Consider the following 23,030-nt stretch of genomic DNA (forward strand, 5'->3'; position numbering starts at 1 on the left):
AGTGAAATAGACAATAAACAGTCACACACACACACACACGTTTTGTGCTAAAACATGATTTACAATCTCAGGAAGTAGTGCACTATGTAGGGAATACGGGACCATTTGGGACGCACCAGCCATATATTTTAGAGGGGGGTTATACCAGTAAATTCTGGCACTTTTGGCCTGCGATTGCAAATCAAATTAGCACAAACAAACCTTTCCCGTTTCCCCCCCACCAGCCTCCACTGTCATATACCCTATACCAGTTAAACCGGTCCAATGTGCAGAGATTCACTAGCAGAGACTGCCATCTGTTGTTTCTCTCCACAGAGGAGGAGGTGGAGGATGTCCTGAGCAACATCCTGAGAGACAGATCACACATCGACGAGACGCTGAGGCTGGCCTCTGAGGAGAACGCAGCAGAAAAACTATCATGGTAAATAATACGTTAATTATATTACTGAGGCCCAGAGTTGTTCTGGTCAGGTCAAGTATGATCACAAGTATGGTCAAGTATGATCACAAGTATGGTCGAGTGTGATCACATCTTAATAGGCTGTAGAGCTTTTGACATTGTTGACGTTATCAAATTTCATTGTTGAGCATTATCATTGTCACAAGGATGTTATGAGATACAACATGACATGCAGTAGAGTGTTTTGCAGATATTCACTTGACATGTTTGCTCCTGGTGTGACATGGGATATGTACCAAATAGCACCCTATTCCCTGTGTAGTGCACTTCCTTTGACCAGGGCCCATATGGCTCTGGTCAAATGTAGTCCACTAAATAGGGAATAGGGTGCCATTTGGGATGCTGCATTGATTCTGAATTTGTTGCGTTATGACTATTAATTATCTGTCAAATGCCAGTAGTGTTATTACAGAGAAAAAGTCATATTTATGTTTGGAGAAATTTACTCAATATATTCCCAGTATTGCTCTGATGTGTCATTTTGCTAATCTATGGGTTAATGGAGCACATCATAGAAAGTAATGATGGGTGATCCTCTATGGGTCTATGGGTACTTGCCTGTGTATGGCTGCGTTCCAAATTACACCCTTATTCTGTATATAGTTCACTACTTTTCACCAGGCTCATAGGTCTCTGGTCAAAGTAGTGGACTATATAACGAATAGGGTGCCTTTTGGCACGCAGTCTATAGCTTTAGTTAGAGAAAGAAACACGTGGTGCCAGAGCCTTAATGGACCTCTTCTCCATTAGCGCTAATGGGTAACATCGTTAGTGTTAACGAGTCCCAAATCTTCTGTTTTTAATCTGTTTTCCTTTATCCCCCATCTCTCTCGCTCTCCCCCTCTCTTTCTCTCTCTCTCTTTCGCTCTATCTCTCTGAACCTCCCAACATTCTCATTCCATAATGACTTGTTTGTCATTTAATCTAACCTCCTCCTACCTTTCTGCCTCTCCTGTTTAACTGAAACTCCTGTACTACCTCTCTTCTCCTTTCTTTCATCTACACTCCTTATCATCTTATTATGTTTCCTTGTCTTACCCTTGTCTTACCTTCTCCTACCGTTCTACCTCTCCTCTTACGTGAACCAACTCTACCTCCCTCCCTCTCTCTCATTCCATCCAACTCTACCTCCCTCCCTCTATCTCATTCCATCTACATTCCTTCTTACCATGGGTACCAGGGTTCAAATACTTAGACTCTTGGGGGTGCCCAATACCACACCTAAAATATATAGACTCTTGGGGGTGCCCGAAGCCACTTGGGGGTGCCCGACATTTATATTTTTGACAATTATGGGGGGGCTTACATTGATATTTCAATTCATATGGTGGCCCTAATTGTAATGGGGGATGCCCAGCTTCTCCTATCCCCTGCTGTAATTTGAACCCTGTTCTTACCATCCTCCTCATTCTCTCTCTTTCTCTCCCCGTACAGCTGCTCTTCAGAAGTTACGTAAGATCTACCACTCAGCCATCAAGCCCATGGAACAGGCCTATAAGTACAACGAGCTCAGAGCACACGAGATCTCAGGTACAGTGAGGGCTTTGCTTGGCACCCTGCTACCACTTCAGGTTGTTAGTGTGTGTTGGCTGATCTCAGATCTGTTTGTGCTACCATGTCACCTTGTAATTTATTAGTTGACATGATAGCACAAACAGATCTGGGATCAGGCTAAGTGTGTGTGTGTGTGTGTGTGTGGACAGGGTTCCCTGTTTGGGTTGACATGTTGACTGAGGGTTTGAATCCTAGCTAGTGGTCTGTGCACCTAACTTGAACTTTTGCATAAATCCTGCATTGATGTCAATGGGAGATTTGCATGAAACTTGAGTTGCGTACATGGACATCAAGTTAGCATTTGGACCTGACTGACTGTTGACTGCTGACTGATATGTTTTCGTACAACACACTCCTCCCTCATAGGATAGAGTACAGAATCATCTGCGCAATCGGTCTCCTAGGCTGGCATTACTCTGGTAAAGAGATATACTGTATATAGGCTTTATATCCATATGAAAGAACCCACGGCTATATATTTTTTAAATACAATGAGTGTCTCAAGCGCTCATCAGTATCACATATCCAGTCATATAAATGTGTATGTAATGTGCTATGTAAAGTCCATGTTGAGCATCTGGAATAACGCCATATAAATACAATCAATTATTATGTATTACTGGAAGAGCGCCATATAAATACAATCAATTATTATGTATTACTGGAATAGCACCAGATAAATACAATCAATTATTATGTATTACTTAATCTAATATACTTTTTATTGTTCCTTTGAAAAACTGAACAAGTGGTTCTTCCATATGAATATAAACACACTTGCACATATTCAACTACTCATAAGTCCCCCATAATGCAACACTGTGAAACGTGCCATGTATCACCCATATATGGCTTCTGTTCTTTGATCCTGGAGAAAAGGTACAGCAGGCTACCATTTAGATATTTCTCTCCCCCCCTTTTTTTTTGTTGTAAGTTTTCTTCTTCGAGTACACCTCACCATGTTCAACGTTTTTTTTTATTTTTTAAAGATTTTTAAAGAATGTTTAAAATATTTCTAAACCATTAAATTTTAAGTACTTGAATAGAACTCTTACTGCAGTATTGTTATGGATGTTTATAAACAGTTATTATCACCCATGTTGTGCAATATAATGCATTATGCATAGCCCATAAGACGTTAGAAAAGGTGTTATAGTGCATTATAAAGAGGGTATTCATAGGAGGTGTTAATGTTATGGAGGATGACTTTCACTCCTCCCTTGGTCAACCTGTGCAGACCCAACTGCACTTCCCTATCTTGAAGCAAAGCTCGCCCTCTTGTGGCCTGGCATGACCGTTAACCTACACACTCATCCCAATAATGACAAAAATACTTTATCCTTACATAGTCAGAATAAAAGGTTTTATATGAAGCTCTAAGCCATAGAGTGGCCCAGAATATTCAGATGCTGTGTTAAAAAGGTTTAGAGTGAGTCAGGTGTCATTGAAGCAATGGTTCATTCCCTTGACTGAGAAATTCCTCTAAGATGTTGCTATGTCTCCCACTTTACTGTAATTTGACTAACTGTCTCATAATGAATTGAACTGTATGGAGTGTAGTGCACAGGACTACACTGTGGTCAAGTAACCTTCAACTTCGTCCATCATAGATCTGCATGTTTGACAGTTAAACATGTGATAATGCCCGACATCTCTCCTTCCCTCTCACTCTCCCTCTGCCCTTTTTACTGTCTGCCCCTTCCTCATCCCCACCTCACCACCCCTTCACCTAACAGCCGGACGAACACTGGGGGATGGGAACACAGGTTGGTATAATAGGGGGACGTTTGCCTAAAGCATGGCACTGGCAACCAGTTTGGTTGTTTGGAGCACCCAAATTATCCTGTATGTCACAATTGTCATCAGTTGTGGTATAGGCATTTTCATTCACATCATTTTGAACTGCGGTGAATTTGAGCAGAAATAGCATCTACATGATTTACTGTAATGTAAAATTAAACTCATTTAAGAGGTCATTTTATGAATCTGTTTATATGACTAAACGTTCACAAAACAATTTAGTGATTTATTTCCCCTTGATACTAAGTAAATATATCATTCTAACTCAGTCCCTTAATTCTGTACTAATCAATTAAAAAAGGGGAGATCATCAATCTGCAGTTACATGAATTCCTATTGAGAAAGGATTCCCTGAGTTGTCCTCCATTAGAATTGGGATGCTTAAAGGCACTACCCCATTGGAATCAAAGATGTACAGAGTCCTACAGCATTCAAACATGCCTTTAGTGTAAACTACCGGTATGTACATGTATGGGGGAGGGTGGGGCTGCAGTTGTTGCAACTGGGGGTGCATGTGCAGCACTGGCTTAAGCAAAGTAAGCACAGGTAAGGGTGGGAGAGAGGGACATAAAAAAATAAGATACTTTTCTTGCCTTTGTACGTGGATTGCATATCTTAGACACTCTTTTAATAAACTTTAAATACAAATATCATCAGTGGATACAAGACTCACCGTCAAGTGTTTTGTTCACAGAACATGAAAATATTGTTTCCATCAGAAGAGAAAACAATGACAATGAACAAATACAAGGGCACAAAGTTCTAAAAAGCTCTATCAGTATTAAATCATACCAAATCAAATCTAATCTAATTTTATTGGTCACATACACGTGTTTAGCAGATGTCATTGCGGGTGTAGCGAAATGCTTGTGCTTCTAGCTCCGACAGTGCAGTAATAGTTAACAAGTAATATCTAACAATTTCACAACATATACCCACATACACACAAATCTAAGTAAGGAATATACAATCTAGGGAAAGTTCTATACTAAAGATCTGATGATCCTTCAGATTTCCTCTGTAATTCTGACATGCAGAGATGCAGACAACAACGTCTGGTCGCTTCTAAGTAACTTTGGGTCACTCCCAAGTCGCCATCTCCGACAACCTTCCATTACAGAGCTTGCTTTGGTTTGGTTGAAGGCCTATCTATTCATATCATAGGCCACATATCCTCCACTGTATTCACCTTTCCTTTTTACTATTGGGGCTTGTTTTTCTGCTTTGAGATGAAAATACTTTCTCCAGTCTATGGCACCAGAACAGCCTCAGGTAGAATACAGGGAATTGGATTGCGATGATACACTTGTCAATGAATGAATCAGGCCTCAATATTATCAAAGTGACTGCAAAGAAATATGTAGATTTTATGGAATCTTTTAGAAGACAGACTAACGTTCAGTTTAGTCAGCATGGTGCAAGACATATTAAGGTTGTGCTCATCTTTTATCAGGCATTATGTTTTATTTATGAATGTATTTGCAGTTTTGAGTGTTTCGTATAGTTTTTCTGAATGTAATTCATGTTTTGTAAAGGAAACTCATTTTTGAAAATGCATTTAAAATGCAGTTCTGTATCTTGTGTTCACCATTTTAACAATCGGACAATATTATTCCAAGAAATGTTTTCAAGAAGTTTAGAAAAACTGTAATTGGATGGCATCATTGGTATAATTGGTTCATCACTGGATAATCTTATAGTACCTCTCCTTCAATAAAAATTGGCAATTTCTTTACTTCTTTCCCATGTTTTGGGGAGGGATCACTGCCTCTACCTCGCTTTCCAACCAAGGTGCATGAATTGAGGAGCAAACTGAGGTAGAGAGGAGATTCAGGAACACTCAATCAATCAATCAATTTTATTTTATATAGCCCTTCTTACATCAGCTAATATCTCGAAGTGCTGTACAGAAACCCAGCCTAAAACCCCAAACAGCTAGTAATGCAGGTGTAGAAGCACGGTGGCTAGGAAAAACTCCCTAGAAAGGCGAAAGCCTAGGAAGAAACCTAGAGAGGAACCAGGCTATGAGGGGTGGCCAGTCCTCTTCTGGCTGTGCCGGGTGGAGATTATAACAGAACCATGCCAAGATGTTCAAAAATGTTCATAAGTGACAAGCATGGTCAAATAATAATCAGGAATAAATCTCAGTTGGCTTTTCATAGCCGATCATTAAGAGTTGAAAACAGCAGGTCTGGGACAGGTAGGGGTTCCATAACCGCAGGCAGAACAGTTGAAACTGGAATAGCAGCAAGGCCAGGCGGACTGGGGACAGCAAGGAGTCACCACGGACGGTAGTCCCGACGTATGGTCCTAGGGCTCAGGTCTCTCAGTTGGCTTTTCATAGCCGATCATTAAAGAGTTGAAAACAGCAGGTCTGGGACAGGTAGGGGGTTTCGTAGCCGCAGGCAGAACAGTTGAAACTGGAATAGCAGCAAGGCCAGGCGGACTGGGGACAGCAAGGTGTCATCATGCCCGGTAGTCCTGACGTATGGTCCTAGGGCTCAGGTTCTCAGAGAGAAAGAGAGAACGAGAGAATTAGAGAGAGCATACTTAAATTCACACAGGACACTGGATAAGACAGGAGAAGTACTCCAGGTATAACCAACTAACCCCAGCCCCCGACACATAAACTACTGCAGCATAAATACTGGAGGCTGAGACAGGAGCGGTCCGGAGACACTGTGGCCCCATCCGAAGAAAACCCGGACAGGGCCAAACAGGAAGGATATAACCCCACCCACTCCGCCAAAGCACAGCCCCCGCACCACTAGAGGGATATCCCCAACCACCAACTTACAATCCTGAGACAAGGCCGAGTATAGCCCACAGAGGTCTCCACCACAGCACAAACCAAGGGGGGCGCCAACCCAGACAGGAAGATCACGTCAGTAACTCAACCCACTCAAGTGACGCACCCCTCCCAGGGACGGCATGAAAGAGCACCAGCAAGCCAGTGACTCAGCCCCTGCAACAGGGTTAGAGGCAGAGAACCCCAGTGGAGAGGGGAACCGGCCCGGCAGAGACAGCAAGGGCTGTTCGTTGCTCCAGCCTTTCCGTTCACCTTCACACTCCTGGGCCAGACTACACTCAATCATATGACCTACTGAAGAGATAAGTCTTCAGTAAAGACTTAAAGGTTGAGACCGAGTCTGCGTCTCTCACATGGGTAGGCAGACTGTTCCATAAAAATGGAGATCTATAGGAGAAAGCCCTGCCTCCCGCTGTTTGCTTAGAAATTCTAGGGACAATTAGGAGGCCTGCGTCTTGTGACCGTAGCGTACGTATTGGTATGTACGGCAGGACCAACTCGGAAAGATAGGTAGGAGCAAGCCCATGTAACGCTTTATAGGTTAACAGTAAAACCTTGAAATCAGCCCTTGCCTTAACAGGAAGCCAGTGTAGGGAAGCTAGCACTGGAGTAATATGATCAAATTTCTTGGTTCTAGTCAGGATTCTAGCAGCCGTATTTAGCACTAACTGAAGTTTATTTAGTGCTTTATCCGGTAGCCGGAAAATAGAGCATTGCAGTAGTCTAACCTAGAAGTAACAAATGCATGGATTAATTTTTCTGCATCATTTTTGGACAGAAAATTTCTGATTTTTGCAATGTTACGTAGATGGAAAAAAGCTGTCCTTGAAACAGTCTTGATATGTTCGTCAAAAGAGAGATCAGGGTCAAGAGTAACACCGAGGTCCTTCACAGTTTTATTTGAGACGACTTTACAACCATCTAGATGAATTGTCAGATTTAACAGAAGATCTCTTTGTTTCTTGGGACCTAGAACAAGCATCTCTGTTTTGTCCGAGTTTAAAAGTAAAAAGTTTTCAGCCATCCACTTCCTTATGTCTGAAACACAGGCTTCTAGCGAGGGCAATTTTGGGGCTTCACCATGTTTCATTGAAATGTACAGCTGTGTGTCATCCGCATAGCAGTGAAAGTTAACATTATGTTTTCGAATAACATCCCCAAGAGGTAAAATATATAGTGAAAACAATAGTGGTCCTAAAACGGAACCTTGAGGAACACCGAAATGTACAGTTGATTTGTCGGAGGACAGACCATTCACAGAGACAAACTGATATCTTTCCGACAGGTAGGATCTAAACCAGGCCAGAACTTGTCCGTGTAGACCAATTTGGGTTTCCAGTCTCTCCAAAAGAATGTGGTGATCGATGGTGTCAAAGGCAGCACTAAGGTCTAGTAGCACGAGGACAGATGCAGAGCCTCGGTCTGACGCCATTAAAAGGTCATTTACCACCTTCACAAGTGCAGTCTCAGTGCTATGATGGGGTCTAAAACCAGACTGAAGCATTTCGTATACATTGAAGGGTGAGTGTTTGTGAGAAATCCATTCCATCCACTGTGAGGGAGATGATAGTTTCGCAACACATTCGACAGGCAGTGGGTTCATTTTTCAACAAAACTTTGTCTGCCTTTTTTCTCCATCTTTTTTTCCCTAACGTCTCTCCTTTTACCTTTTGTTTTATTTTTTATTTTTTACTTTTATTTTTTTTATCCCCCCTACATTTTTAGGCTTTTTACCTATGACTGAATTACAAATATATCTACACAGACAGTACATAGTGACCCTGACCAGCCCAACAAACACCATGTCTACTCACACTCACCCTTCAGCTTGCTATGAAAGCCTTTGCTTTCATGTTCCCATTCTCTGTCATATGCCTGTTCTGTCTGTCATGTTCCTGTTCTGTCTGTCATGGTCCTGTTCTGTCTGTCATGTTCCTGTTCTGTCTGTCATGTTCCTGTTCTGCCTGTCATGTTCCTGTTCTGTCTGTCATGGTCCTGTTCTGTCTGTCATGGTCCTGTTCTGTCTGCCATGTTCCTGTTCTGTCTGCCAAGGTCCTGTTCTGTCTGTCATAACTTGGGACGCATCCCAAATGGCACCTTACACCCTACAGTGGGGAAAAAAAGTATTTAGTCAGCCACCAATTGTGCAAGTTCTCCCACTTAAAAAGATGAGAGAGGCCTGTAATTTTCATCATAGGTACACGTCAACTATGACAGACAAATTGAGAAAGAAAAATCCAGAAAATCACATTGTAGGATTTTTTATGAATTTATTAGCAAATTATGGTGGAAAATAAGTATTTGGTCACCTACAAACAAGCAGGTTTCTGGCTCTCACAGACCTGTAACTTCTTCTTTAAGAGGCTCCTCTGTCCTCCACTCGTTACCTGTATTAATGGCACCTGTTTGAACTTGTTATCAGTATAAAAGACACCTTGTCCACAACCTCAAACAGTCCCACTCCAAACTCCACTATGGCCAAGACCAAAGAGCTGTCAAAGGACACCAGAAACAAAATTGTATACCTGCACCAGGCTGGGAAGACTGAATCTGCAATCGGTAAGCAGCTTGGTTTGAAGAAATCAACTGTGGGAGCAATTATTAGGAAATGGAAGACATACAAGACCACTGATAATCTCCCTCGATCTGTGGCTCCACGCAAGATCTCACCCCGTGGGGTCAAAATGATCACAAGAACAGTGAGCAAAATCCCAGAACCACACGGGGGGACCTAGTGAATGACCTGCAGAGAGCTGGGACCAAAGTAACAAAGCCTACCATCAGTAACACACTACGCCGCCAGGGACTCAAATCCTGCAGTGCCAGACGTGTCCCCCTGCTTAAGCCAGTACATGTCCAGGCCCGTCTGAAGTTTGCTAGAGTGCATTTGGATGATCCAGAAGAGGATTGGGAGAATGTCATATGGTCAGATGAAACCAAAATAGAACTTTTTGGTAAAAAACTCAACCTCGTCGTGTTTGGAGGACAAAGAATGCTGAGTTGCATCCAAAGAACACCATACCTACTGTGAAGCATGGGGGTGGAAACATCATGCTTTGGGGCTGTTTTTCTGCAAAGGGACCAGGACGACTGATCCGTGTAAAGGAAAGAATGAATGGGGCCATGTATCGTGAGATTTTGAGTGAAAACCTCCTTCCATCAGCAAGGTCATTGAAGATGAAACGTGGCTGGGTCTTTCAGCATGACAATGATCCCAAACACACCGCCCGGGCAACGAAGGAGTGGCTTCGTAAGAAGCATTTAAAGGTCCTGGAGTGGCCTAGCCAGTCTCCAGATCTCAACCCCATAGAAAATCTTTGGAGGGAGTTGAAAGTCCGTGTTGCCCAGCGACAGCCCCAAAACATCACTGCTCTAGAGGAGATCTGCATGGAGGAATGGGCCAAAATACCAGCAACAGTGTGTGAAAACCTTGTGAAGACTTACAGAAAACGTTTGACCTGTGTCATTGCCAACAAAGTGTATATAACAAAGTATTGAGAAACTTTTGTTATTGACCAAATACTTATTTTCCACCATAATTTGCAAATAAATTCATTAAAAATCCTAAAATGTGATTTTCTGGATTTTTTTTCTCTTTTTGTCTGTCATAGTTGACGTGTACCTATGATGAAAATTACAGGCCTCTCTCATCTTTTTACGTGGGAGAACTTGCACAATTGGTGGCTGACTAAATACTTTTTCCCCCCACTGTTTATAGTGCATTACTTTTAACCAGAGCCATGTGAGCTCTACGCGCTATTAGGCAATAGGGAGCCATTTCAGAGAAAGACAGATGCAAACATTCACCTCACTCCATGAACAGATGTTCTGAACCACTGTATGTTGCTAATTGCCAGCTGATTGCCCAGCTAGGTGTCTTCTCTCAGCAGACTAGAGAAGTACAGTACGGTAGACAAAGTACAATACACTGAGTGTCCAAAACATTAAGAACACCTTCCTAATATTGAGTTGCACCCTCTTTTGCCCTCAGAACAGCCTTAATTCGTCGGGGCATGGACTCTACAAGGTGTCAAAAGCGTTCCACAGCAATGCTGGCCCATGTTGACTCCAATGCTTCCCACAGTTGTGTGAAGTTGGCTGGGTGTCCTTTGGTTGGGGGACCATTCTTGATACACACAGGAAACTGTTGAGCGTGAAAAACCCAGCAGTTGCAGTTCTTGACACACTCAAATCGGTGTCTGGTATCTACTACCATACCCCGTTCAAAGGCACTTAAATGTTTTGTCTTGCCCATTCACCCTCTGAATGGCACACAATGTCTGAAGTGTCTCAAGGCTTAAAAATCCTTATTTGGATTCACCTGGTCAGTATATGTCATGGAAAGATTAGGTGTTCATAATGTTTTGTACACTCAGTGTATGTCTGCGCTCTGTGCCAGACATAGAAATGGGTATGCCACAATGCAGGGCATGTGTAACATACTGTATAGAAATTGTTGGGGGGGTTTTGTAAAAAAATTTAAAAAAGGAAAAGCTGCATACTCTAGTAGCTCCGATGGAATGATTTATTCACTAATCTTTTAACAGCAAGCTGTTCATCATGGTTTCATGTGGGGGTTTTTTGTTCACCAAAGGATCATTACTTGACAGCATCATCATCAAACTAATGAAAGAAATTCCGGCGAAGTACTACAATTTCTATAGTTGCACATGGTCCAGCTTTGCTGTCATATCTTTATTGTCTGTCACCTACAAGCATGTGCACCATGCAGCCTGTGGTTGAGGAAGCATCAAGCCTGCATCCCATTGGCCATTGCACTGGTTCCTGACCCCTACAGTTGAGAAGCATGTTCTCAAACACAGAAAGGTCTGGAACCTTTACAATACATGCTGGAATTTCTACATTGTCAGCTTGCCAGCATAGAACAACTCAAGTTTTCGTTGACCATCTTAAGAACATCGATTTACTTTCAGGGAAGTGTCTCATTCTCTTTATTTGAGTGTGATTGTAGGTAACAATATTACAGCAATTCTTTCATTTTGAATACACTCCCAGTGTATAGGCTTTTGTGATTTATCGGGTTATGTTTTAGACGGACTTGAGCGGTTCTATGTCTCTGGCCTTCCATGTCGTCATGAGTGCAGTGAACCTCTATGGCTCTAACCAGCATCACCACCTCCTCCTCCTCCTCTCTCTACCTGACAGATGGGGGAGATCACCTCCAAGCCCATGGTGCTGTTCCTTGGGCCCTGGAGTGTAGGCAAGTCCTCCATGATCAACTACCTGCTTGGCCTGAAGGACAGCCCCTACCAGCTGTACACAGGTAAGCCCCTTCAAACCTCACCTGGTTTCTGATATACCTGGTTTCTGATATACCGTTTTTTTCACCTGGTTTCTGATGTACCTGGTTTTTCACCTGGTTTCTGATGTACCTGGTTTTGAAATCAAATCAATATATTTGTCACATGCGCCAAATACAACAGGTGTAGACCTTACTGTGAAATGCTTACTTACAAGCCCTTAACCAACAATGCAGTTTTAAGATAATAGAGTTAAGAAAATATTTACTTAATAAAATAAAGTTTTTTTAAAAAAGTAACACAATAAAATATCAATAACGAGGCTATGTACAGGGGGTACCGGTACCGAGTCAATGTGCAGGGGTACAGGTTAATTGAGGTAATTTAGTTTTTTCACCTGGTTTCTGATGTACCTGGTTTTTCAACTGGTTTCTGATGTACTTAACTCTTCACTCTACCTACTTACTAATCTTCTTCTGCTCTATTGTCACGGTTTACTAAGCCAGAACCCAGAAGCAGACCAGGACAAGGTAAGTGGTGTCAAAAGGTGAGTGTTTATTTACTGAACCAAGGGTGAAGGGAAATAATCCAGGGAACAGAGCGGCGGCGTGGAGGAGTTGTAGAGGGTCCAGTGGTTGATCCGATGATGGCTCGGGCAGCCGCCGACCATCAGGCAGAGGTTGGGTAGAGGTTCCGGACGAGTGACTGTGGGGAGAACAAAAACGGAGGTAAGTACCAGGCAGGTCAACAGGGTGCAACAAAACAACAAAAACTAACTCTAGTACTGAGGCTGATACGCCGGCAAAACATACTGTTCATGGCTAACGATCCGGCAGGAACTGGATGTTGGGCCAGACCCTAAGAAGGGTGATGATTAGGCCCAGGTGTGCCGATTGCTGATGGGAAGCAGGTGCGGAAACAAGAGCGCTCCCCGGAGCGTTCCCGAACCCTCGGGAAACAGGAGCTACGACCAGAAACACTCGTCACCAGACAGGACCCGACTCAGACCGCCGGGATCGTTACAGTACCCCCCCTCCGACGAACGCCACCGGGCGGACTCCCCGGAGCGCCAGGATGGAGGCGGTAGAAGTCCCTGATGAGATCCGGATCTAGGACCTGTCGCCGCGGAATCCAACTCCTCTCCTCAGGACCATACCCCTCCCAGTCCACGAGATACTGGAAACCCCGGCCCCGCCGTCGGGAATCCATGATGCGCCGCACCGTGTAGGCAGGACCACCTCCGATCATCCGAGGAGGAGGAGGAGGAGGCGGAGGAGGCAACAGAGGACTGAGGAGGACAGGCTTGAGGCAGGAGACATGAAAGGTGGGATGGACTCTGAGCGTCCTCGGTAGTTTGAGTCGAACTGCCACTGGATTGATCACCTTCTCCACCACAAACGGACCAATGAACTTCGGTAATAACTTCCTAGACTCAGTCCGTAACGGAAGATCCCGTGTGGCCAACCAAACCCTATCTCCGATGGTATAGGTGGGAGCGGGGATCCGGCGACGATTCGCCTGGAGCTGATACCGGTCCGAACCTCTAAGGAGTGCCTTTCTGGCCCGATGCCAGGTCCGGTGGCAACGACGAATGTGGGCCTGAACAGAAGGCACTGAGAGCTCCTTCTCCTGAGAAGGGAACAGGGGAGGTTGGTAGCCATACAGGCACTGGAAGGGAGACATCCCAGTGGCAGATGTAGGGAGAGTATTGTGGGCATACTCAACCCAAGGCAACTGAGAGGCCCAGGAGGTGGGGTTGGAAGAGACCAGACAGCGTAGCGTGGATTCCATCTTCTGGTTGGCTCTCCGCCTGACCATTGGATTGGGGGGTGAAAACCAGATGTGAGACTGACTGTAGCTCCAATGGCCGAACAGAAGGACTTCCAGACAGCAGAGGTAAACTGAGGGCCACGGTCGGAAACGATATCACTGGGCAAACCGTGGACCCTGAAAACCTCCCTAACCAGGATCTCGGACGTCTCCGAGGCAGAGGGAAGCTTGGCAATCGGCACAAAGTGGGCGAACTTGCTGAATCTGTCCACGATAGTCAGAACGACCGTGTTCCCCTCAGAAGCGGGCAACCCCGTGACGAAGTCCAGGGCCAGATGCGACCATGGACGCCGGGGAATAGGAAGGGGGGTGAAGTAGTCCAGAGCTGGGCCGATTGGTACTCTTATTCTGCGCACACACTGGACAGGCAGCAACAAAACCCCGAGTATCCTCGGCCATGGCAGGCCACCAAAAACGTCTGCGAAGAAACGCCATAGTCCGAGCCACGCCAGGGTGACAAGCCATCTTACTGGCGTGGGACCACTTGAGAACAGCAGGACGAACCGACTCAGGCACAAACAACCGACCGGGTGGACCGTTACCGGGACCGGGCTGAGTCCGAAGGGCCGCCAGCACCTCCTCCTCAATCTTCCACATGACTGCTCCCACGACGCAGTTCCGGGGGAGAATAGTCTCGGTCTTGGACCCACTCTCCTCCGTCTTGGAGAACATCCGGGACAAGGCGTCCGCCTTGCCGTTCTTAGACCCAGGTCGGAACGTCAGGACAAACTTGAATCGTCCGAAAAACAACGCCCACCTGGCCTGACGGGAGTTGAGACGTTTCGCCGATTGCACGTAAGCAAGATTCTTGTGGTCAGTCCAGACAATAAACGGTTGCTCCGCCCCCTCCAACCAGTGGCGCCACTCCTCCAAGGCAAGTTTCACCGCGAGAAGCTCCCGGTTACCCACATCGTAATTCCTCTCCGCAGGTGAAAGGCGACGAGAGTAGTAGGCGCAGGGATGGAGTTTACTGTCCGTGGAGCATCGCTGCGACAGGATGGCGCCAACTCCCACATCAGACGCGGTCCACTTCAACAACGAACTGACGGGCCGTGTCCGGTTGAGAGAGAATCGGTGCGTTGGTGAATCGCCTCTTCAAATCCAGAAACGCTCGATCCGCCTCCGGATTCCACTTGAAAGTCCTGATGCTGGAAGTCAAGGCAGTTAATGGAGCGGCCACACGGCTGTAATCCCGGATGAATCTGCGGTAGAAATTCGCAAACCCCAAAAATCTCTGGAGCTGCAATCTCGTACCGGGCTGGGCCCATTCCAGAATCCGCTCTAACCTTCTCCTGGTCCATCCTAATCTCTCCCCTGGAGATGATGTACCCGAGAAAGGATGTTGTGTGGGCGTGAAACTCGCACTTCTCGGCCTTCACGAACAGGCGATTCTCCAACAATCGCTGCAGAACCTGCCGGACATGCTGGACGTGGTCGGAAGGTTCCTTCGAGAAGATCAGAATGTCATCCAGGTAAACAAACACGAAGAGACCGATCATATCTCTCAGGACGTCGTTCACCATACTCTGGAATACCGCTGGAGCATTGGTCAGTCCAAACGGCATCACCTGATACTCGAAGTGCCCCATCGGTGTATTGAAACCCGTCAACCACTCGTCCCCCTCTCTGATCCGGACCAGGTGATACGCATTGCGTAGGTCTAACTTGGTGAACACCGTAGCACCCTGTAAGGAGTCGAAGGCAGAACTCATCAAGGGCAGGGGATACTTGTTCTTGACCGTGATGTCATTCAACCCCCGATAGTCAATACATGGTCGAAGAGAGCCATCCTTCTTACCCACAAAGAAGAATCCTGCCCCCAGGGGTGATGACGAGGACGAACGAGACCAGCAGCTAGGGACTCCTTGATGTAGGTCTCCAACGCCTCACGTTCAGGTCGGGAGATACTGTATAACCTTCCCTTTGGGGTAGACAGCTCCAGGGACCAGGTTGATGGCACAATCATATGGTCGGGTGGGGAGGGAGGACAGAGCCTTCTGCTTACTGAAAACCTTCCCCAAATCGTGATATGTCTCGGGAACCAGGGACAAATCTGGAGGTTTAGCCTCAATCACCTGACTGGGAACCGAATGGGGCAGGCAGTCTTGAGACAGTTAGCATGACAATCCAGGCTCCAACTCGTTACCTTGCCCGTCACCCAATCGAACGTGGGATTGTGTTCCTTCAACCAGGGGTATCCAAGGACCAGAGGAACATGGGAAGACGGCAGAATGAAAAATGAAATCATCTCAGAATGATTCCCTGACAACCGCATCTTAACCGGTTCAGTCCTCATCGTGATACGTGCCAGACTACTGCCGTTCAGAGTGGTCGCCTCAATGGCTTCCGGCAATTGCTCCTTGGAAAGCCCCAGCTGTTCCACCAACTCGGCATCAAGAAAGCTTCCATCGGCACCTGAATCGATAAAAGCGTTAAGCGCTAAGCTCTGATTCCTGTTCACAAGGGTAGCCGGGAAGCGGGGTCTGACAGAGGTACTGAGAGGTTGAAACTGGCTCGCTAAAAGTCCTCCCAACTTTAGCGAGCCGGGCAGTTTGACGACCGCCGGGAACAAGTGGAGATGTAATGTCCCGAGCTACCACAGTAGAGGCAGCAGTTGGTCTTACGTCTATGTTGACGCTCCTCCTTGGTTAACCCGTGCCGCCCCACTTGCATGGGTTCCGAATCGGGAGAGAGGACCTCTCCACTAATCCACTGTGGTGGAGAATGATCGATGTGTTCTGGTCCACCACCCGACCCGACTGGGAACTGAGAAACTGATCGATTGGACGGACCCCATTGCTTCTCCCTCCTTCGCTCTCGGACTCGATTATCCACCCGAATGGACAAGGCTACCAAGCTGTCCAGGTCACTAGGCTCCGGATAGGAGATCAACTCATCCTTGAGCTGCTCCGACAGACCCTGGTAAAAGGCCGCTTGCAGAGACTCTCGTTCCACCCACTCTCCACAGCCAACGTCTTGAACTCAATCACGAAGTCGGCCACGCTAAGCGAGTTCCTTGGCGAAGCGAAAACAGGCGCCTAGCTGCGTCCCTCCCTCGGACGGAATGGTCGAAGAGCTTCCTCATCTCGGCCGTGAACCCCTGGTATGAAGCCATGCAGGGATCCTGTCGTTCCCAAACGGCTGAAGCCCACTCCAGCGCACGACCACGCAGCAACTCAATCACAAAGGCTATCCTAGCCCTGTCTGTGGCATAAGAGTAGGGCTGTAGATCGAACACTAGTCCACACTGCATAAGGAAGGAACGGCATCTTCCCAGCTCCCCCTCATATTTATCCGGCGCCGGAACCTTGGGCTCACGGATGGCCACAGCTTCAGAAGCGGCAGGCGAGATGGATGAAACCGGTAGTGGATCCTCCACCGGCCACTTGCGTTGGTTCTGGACCTCCGTCAGACCGGTAGAAAGGTTCCGAACTGACAACGCGATCTCCTGTAGTACCGTGCTATGATGGCCCAACATCTTCTCCTGCTGGGTAATAGCATGGCGAACAGAGTCCAGGTCCGCTGGGTTCATTACTGGCCGGATCGTTCTGTCACGGTTTACTAAGCCAGAACCCAGAAGCAGACCAGGACAAGGTAAGTGGTGTCAAAAGGTGAGTGTTTATTTACTGAACCAAGGGTGAAGGGAAATAATCCAGGGAACAGAGCGGCGGCGTGGAGGAGTTGTAGAGGGTCCAGTGGTTGATCCGATGATGGCTCGGCAGCCGCCGACCATCAGGCAGAGGTTGGGTAGAGGTTCCGGACGAGTGACTGTGGGGAGAACAAAAACGGAGGTAAGTACCAGGCAGGTCAACAGGGTGCAACAAAACAACAAAAACTAACTCTAGTACTGAGGCTGATACGCCGGCAAAACATACTGTTCATGGCTAACGATCCGGCAGGAACTGGATGTTGGGCCAGACCCTAAGAAGGGTGATGATTAGGCCCAGGTGTGCCGATTGCTGATGGGAAGCAGGTGCGGAAACAAGAGCGCTCCCCGGAGCGTTCCCGAACCCTCGGGAAACAGGAGCTACGACCAGAAACACTCGTCACCAGACAGGACCCGACTCAGACCGCCGGGATCGTTACATCTATAATCTTATCTCATTCTTCTGTTCCCCCTGCCGTTCCCTCCTTCATCAACCACTCTGCATCTTCTCCTCTTTCCTGTTCCCGCTTTTCTATCCCCCTCTCTCACATCTTTCTCTTCCCGTCTCATCTCTCTCCTGTCTTTCCATCCCCCTCTCTCACATCTTTCCATCCCCCTCGCTCCACCAGGTGCTGAGCCCACTACCTCTGAGTTCACTGTGATCATGCACGGCGAGAAGACCCGCTCCATAGAGGGTATCGTCATGGCGGCCGACAGCTCGCGCTCCTTCTCGCCCCTGGAGAAGTTTGGGCAGAGCTTTCTTGAGAAGCTGATTGGCATTGAGATGCCCCACAAGCTGCTGGAGCGCGTCACCTTCGTGGACACGCCTGGAATCATTGAGAACCGCAAGCAGCAGGAGAGAGGTAAGGCACACGGAGAGCAGGAGCGCTGAAGATCTTGTAGCAAATTCAGGCGGTAGCACGACTGGGGCTCAAACACGGGTCATTGCGACTGTCAGTCCAACAGCTTTGCCATGGCTGTTATCCTAAGTTACGTCGCTGCAATATCTTCAGTTCAAATTCGCATGAACATGAAATATTAAACATGATCACCTCTTATCTCAAATAGACTGAGGAACTTTAAGACAGTGGTGACCCCTGAAAACCTGTAGGATTTACGTTACACAGTTAGACCTACAGTGAGGGAAAAAAGTATTTGATCCCCTTTGTACGTTTGCCCACTGACAAAGAAATGATCAGTCTATAATTTTAATGGTAGGTTTATTTGAACAGTGAGAGACAGAATAACAACAAAAAAATCCAGAAAAATGCATGCCAAAAATGTCATAAATTGATTTGCATTTTAATGAGGGAAATAAGTATTTGACCCCTCTGCAAAACATGACTTAGTACTTGGTGGCAAAACCCTTGTTGGCAATCACAGAGGTCAGACGTTTCTTGTAGTTGGCCACCAGGTTTGCACACATCTCAGGAGGGATTTTGTCCCACTCCTCTTTGCAGATCTTCTCCAAGTCATTAAGGTTTCGAGGCTGATGTTTGGCAACTCGAACCTTCAGCTCCCTCCACATATTTTCTATGGGATTAAGGTCTGGAGACTGGCTAGGCCATTCCAGGACCTTAATGTGCCTCTTCTTGAGCCACTCCTTTGTTGCCTTGGCCGTGTGTTTTGGGTCATTGTCATGCTGGAATATCCACCCACGACCCATTTTCAATGCCCTGGCTGAGGGAAGGAGGTTCTCACCCAAGATTTGATGGTACATGGCCCCGTCCATCGTCCCTTTGATGCGGAGAAGTTATCCTGTCCCCTTAGCAGAAAAACACCCCCAAAGCATAATGTTTCCACCCCCATGTTTGACGGTGGGGATGGTGTTCTTGGGGTCATAGGCAGCATTCCTCCTCCTCCAAACACGGCGAGTTGAGTTGATGCCAAAGAGCTCCATTTTGGTCTCATCAGACCACAACACTTTCACCCAGTTCTCCTCTGAATCATTCAGATGTTCATTGGCAAACTTCAGATGGGCAAGTATATGTGCTTTCTTGAGCAGGGGGACCTTGCGGGCGCTGCAGGATTTCAGTCCTTCACGGCGTAGTGTGTTACCAATTGTTTTCTTGGTGACTATGGTACCAACTGCCTTGAGATCATTGACAAGATCCTCCCGTGTAGTTCTGGGCTGATTCCTCACCGTTCTCATGATCATTGCAACTCCACGAGGTGAGATCTTGCATGGAGCCCCAGGCCGAGGGAGATTGATAGTTATTTTGTGTTTCTTCCATTTGCGAATAATCGCACCAACTGTTGTCACCTTCTCACCAAGCTGCTTGGCGATGGTCTTGTAGTCCATTCCTGCCTTATGTAGGTCTACAATCTTGTCCCTGACATCCTTGGAGAGCTCTTTGGTCTTGGCCATGGTGGAGAGTTTGGAATCTGATTGATTGATTGCTTCTGTGGACAGGTGTCTTTTATACAGGTAACAAGCTGAGATTAGGAGCACTCCCTTTAAGAGTGTACTCCTAATCTCAGCCCGTTACCTGCATAAAAGACACCTGGGAGCCAGAAATCTTTCTGAATGAGAGGGGGCCAAATACTTATTTCCATCATTAAAATGCAAATCAATTTATAACATTTTTGACATGTGTTTTTCTGGATTTTTGTTTTGTTATTCTGTCTCTCACTGTTCAAATAAACCTACCATTAAAATTATAGACTGATCATTTCTTTGTCAGTGGGCAAACGTACAAAATCAGCAGGGGATCAAATACTTTTTTCCCTCACTGTATACATTTATCCACATCAATAAATAATAATCAGTGTTATGTAATAATAATCTACATTCATTTTAAGATGTAAGTCGCACTGGATAAGAGTGTCTGATAAATGGCCAAAATGGAAAATGGAAAAATTTACATTTAGGAATCAATCTAGCCTCAATTGTGTTAAATGGAATTCAACCATGACTCCTGACTGTCCAAGACATTGATGTTAAATGACCCTGTTTCTACCTCCTCCCTCCAGGCTATCCCTTCAACGATGTGTGCCAGTGGTTCATCGATCGTGCCGACCTCATCTTCGTGACCTTTGACCCCACCAAGCTGGACGTGGGCCTGGAGCTGGAGATGCTCTTCCGCCAGCTGAAGGGCCGTGAGTCCCAGATCCGCATCATCCTCAACAAGGCCGACAACCTGGCCACCCAGGACTTGATGCGCGTCTACGGCGCCCTCTTCTGGTCGCTGGCGCCCCTCATCAACGTCACAGAGCCCCCAAGGGTCTACGTCAGCTCTTTCTGGCCTTATGACTACGCCCCCGACACCAGCCGCGAGCTCTTCAAGCGCGAGGAGATCTCCCTATTGGAAGACCTAAACCAGGTGATCGAGAACCGCATGGAGAACAAGATCGCCTTCATCCGCCAGCATGCCATCCGGGTACGCATCCATGCTCTTCTGGTGGACCGCTACGTCCAGACCTTCAAAGACAAGATGAGCTACTTCAGCGACCCCGACCTGGTGTTCAAGGAGATCGTGGACGATCCGGACAAGTTCTTCATCTTCAAGTCCATCCTGGCCAAGACCAACGTGAGCAAGTTCGACCTGCCCAACCGTGAAGCCTACCAGGACTTCTTCGGTGTGAACCCGATCGACAGTTTCAAGTCCCTGTCCGCCCAGTGCTCCTACTCAGGTGGCTGCCTGCTGGACAAGATCGAGAAGGCCATCACCAGCGAGCTGCCCGGTCTTCTAAGCAGCATCAACCCAGGCAAGGCCCCCCCCGGCCTGTCCTCCTGCGAGGCCACTGGATGCGGAGACAAGCCAAAGAACCGCTATCGGAAAAACTGATAGAATACGAGCGAGAGAGGGAGGGAAGAGAAGGAGGAGGTGTGAAGGAGTGATAGGTGAAAAAGGAAAAAGGGGAACGGCGACATTTGTCAGACCCCCGGTCATGTCAGAAGCCTGTAATGTCGTTGTTTGAGGAGACAGAGGAGAAGGGAGGGGGTTCATTTAGAGGATTGTTTCTCAGGAGAACAAGAGGTGGTGGTGTGTTGAGGGTTTGGGGAGAGGAAGAGATAGAGGGAGGGAGGGTTGGTTTGTGTGTATGATTTGGCAGCTGAGAATAGTAGTTGCTTGGAGAGATGAGAAGATTACAGAAAAACAAATCTCCTTCCTCTCTCCCTTGCACAACCACAATGAACTGTCTGTGATGGGGGGGGGGGGATACATGTGGAGAAAAATAAACAAAACTGAAAAAATATATAACATTGTATAAAAAGGAAAAATTGTGAGACTGAAACAGTTGACCACCAGCTCCCTTGTATGTGAATAAAATGGGAAATTGGAAACAGGAGTTGCCAATTTGTTTTATAAGATCTTATTTGAAAAATGCATTTCAGCAGGTCTCAATTCTGTGCGACGTTCTTTGACTTTATTTTTGAGGTATCTGCTGTCTGGGTTCAGTCCTTTCCACAGACATTAGAGCTTGATGTTTTTTCTCTCCTATGAAGGCATTATAAGCTCAGCCTTTAGGTGTAATAACACTGTCGAGATACCTTTTAACACTGCATGTTAGATGACAGATGGTATTTATTTATTAACAGATGATATTATAGGTGCATGTATTTACCTTTCTCACTTTGAACTTTCAATAATGTTCCCTTAAACAACTGACAAACTTTATGGTGCAGAACCAACAAACCCTATGTATGGTGCTGTAAGATGGGCCACTCTGTCGGCCATCTTTGTTTTATATGCTTCTTCTCGCTCTCAGGTTGTTGACAGCCTGTGACATGAGCAGAGATGGAAGAGGAAGCGAGACATCCTACTCCCTTATTTTTTCTGGTTCATATGCAGTCAATGAACTAGTAGACCAGACCCAGCTGCTATCGCATTGGTGTCTATGGGAGAACCACCCCCTTAAGCAGACCGGAACTGTGACAATTTTTTTCAATGGTAAATGGCCTGAGTGGGACATCTTCATTTATCCACCATCTTTGATATGAGCACTGTGTTGAATGCAGAGGTCAGGGGTCATGACCTTCACGTCCTATTGGTGGTAGGGAGGGGGTGGGGGTTTGGGGTGTACTCTCTGATTCACTTCTTAACTATGCTTACTTTGCTGTTGTTGTTTGAGTATACATTTGCCGGCTTAGTTGCCAGGTCTGTTTGTGCTTTAGCCCAACCCTTCTATCATATCACATTACAAAGTACAAACAGGTCTGGCAACCCGGCTATGAATCTTCCATTGTCTGATAGGAATTCAATATTGTATTTCAAAGTTTTCTTTCTCCTTTTAAATGATAAGCTTGCCAGCTTTTTAGCTGAATGACCAACAGGATATAATAGTGAAACATGTTACATGAATGATGGAGAACTTTCTCATGGTGTGACAGTAAATAAACCAAATGATGTGTGTTTGAGTGTGACATGTATGTCTTTATCCATTTCTTCTGCAGGTTAGTGAGCCATTTACAGATATTGTAATAATAATCTTTCTTTCAGCCCCACTGTACATAGTTCAACATAGGTAATTGATTACATGAGTAGCCAATCATTACAAAACATAGTATGTTACACACAGTTACATATTTATTACACAGGATAATGGCACATTGCAACACACAGAAACTAGTGCCAAGAGGTTGTATTGGATTTTCTGAGAAAAGATTAGTTGAGTAACTCCCTCTCAAAGGATGCTGCATCCTTTAGTTCAAGTTAATTTATTGCA

The 23,030-nt window shown here is 46.2% G+C and overlaps 1 protein-coding gene across 1 annotated transcript in view; it reads left to right on the forward strand.

Annotated features, from left to right (window-relative positions):
* Positions 1 to 22,717, forward strand: part of LOC121551530 (sarcalumenin-like) — a 36,870-nt gene extending 14,153 nt beyond the window's left edge. The window contains exons 2-8 of the mRNA XM_045221052.1: positions 316 to 415; positions 1,893 to 1,990; positions 3,751 to 3,780; positions 4,225 to 4,226; positions 11,790 to 11,907; positions 17,990 to 18,223; positions 20,334 to 22,717. Of these exons, the coding sequence (XP_045076987.1) occupies positions 316 to 415; positions 1,893 to 1,990; positions 3,751 to 3,780; positions 4,225 to 4,226; positions 11,790 to 11,907; positions 17,990 to 18,223; positions 20,334 to 21,148 (1,397 nt within the window). The 3' untranslated portion in view covers positions 21,149 to 22,717. The remainder of the gene's footprint in view (positions 1 to 315; positions 416 to 1,892; positions 1,991 to 3,750; positions 3,781 to 4,224; positions 4,227 to 11,789; positions 11,908 to 17,989; positions 18,224 to 20,333) is intronic.
* The last annotated feature ends 313 nt before the right edge of the window (positions 22,718 to 23,030 follow it).

Source organism: Coregonus clupeaformis, chromosome 7, assembly GCF_020615455.1.
Source record: "Coregonus clupeaformis isolate EN_2021a chromosome 7, ASM2061545v1, whole genome shotgun sequence".
Classification (NCBI taxonomy): domain Eukaryota; kingdom Metazoa; phylum Chordata; class Actinopteri; order Salmoniformes; family Salmonidae; genus Coregonus; species Coregonus clupeaformis.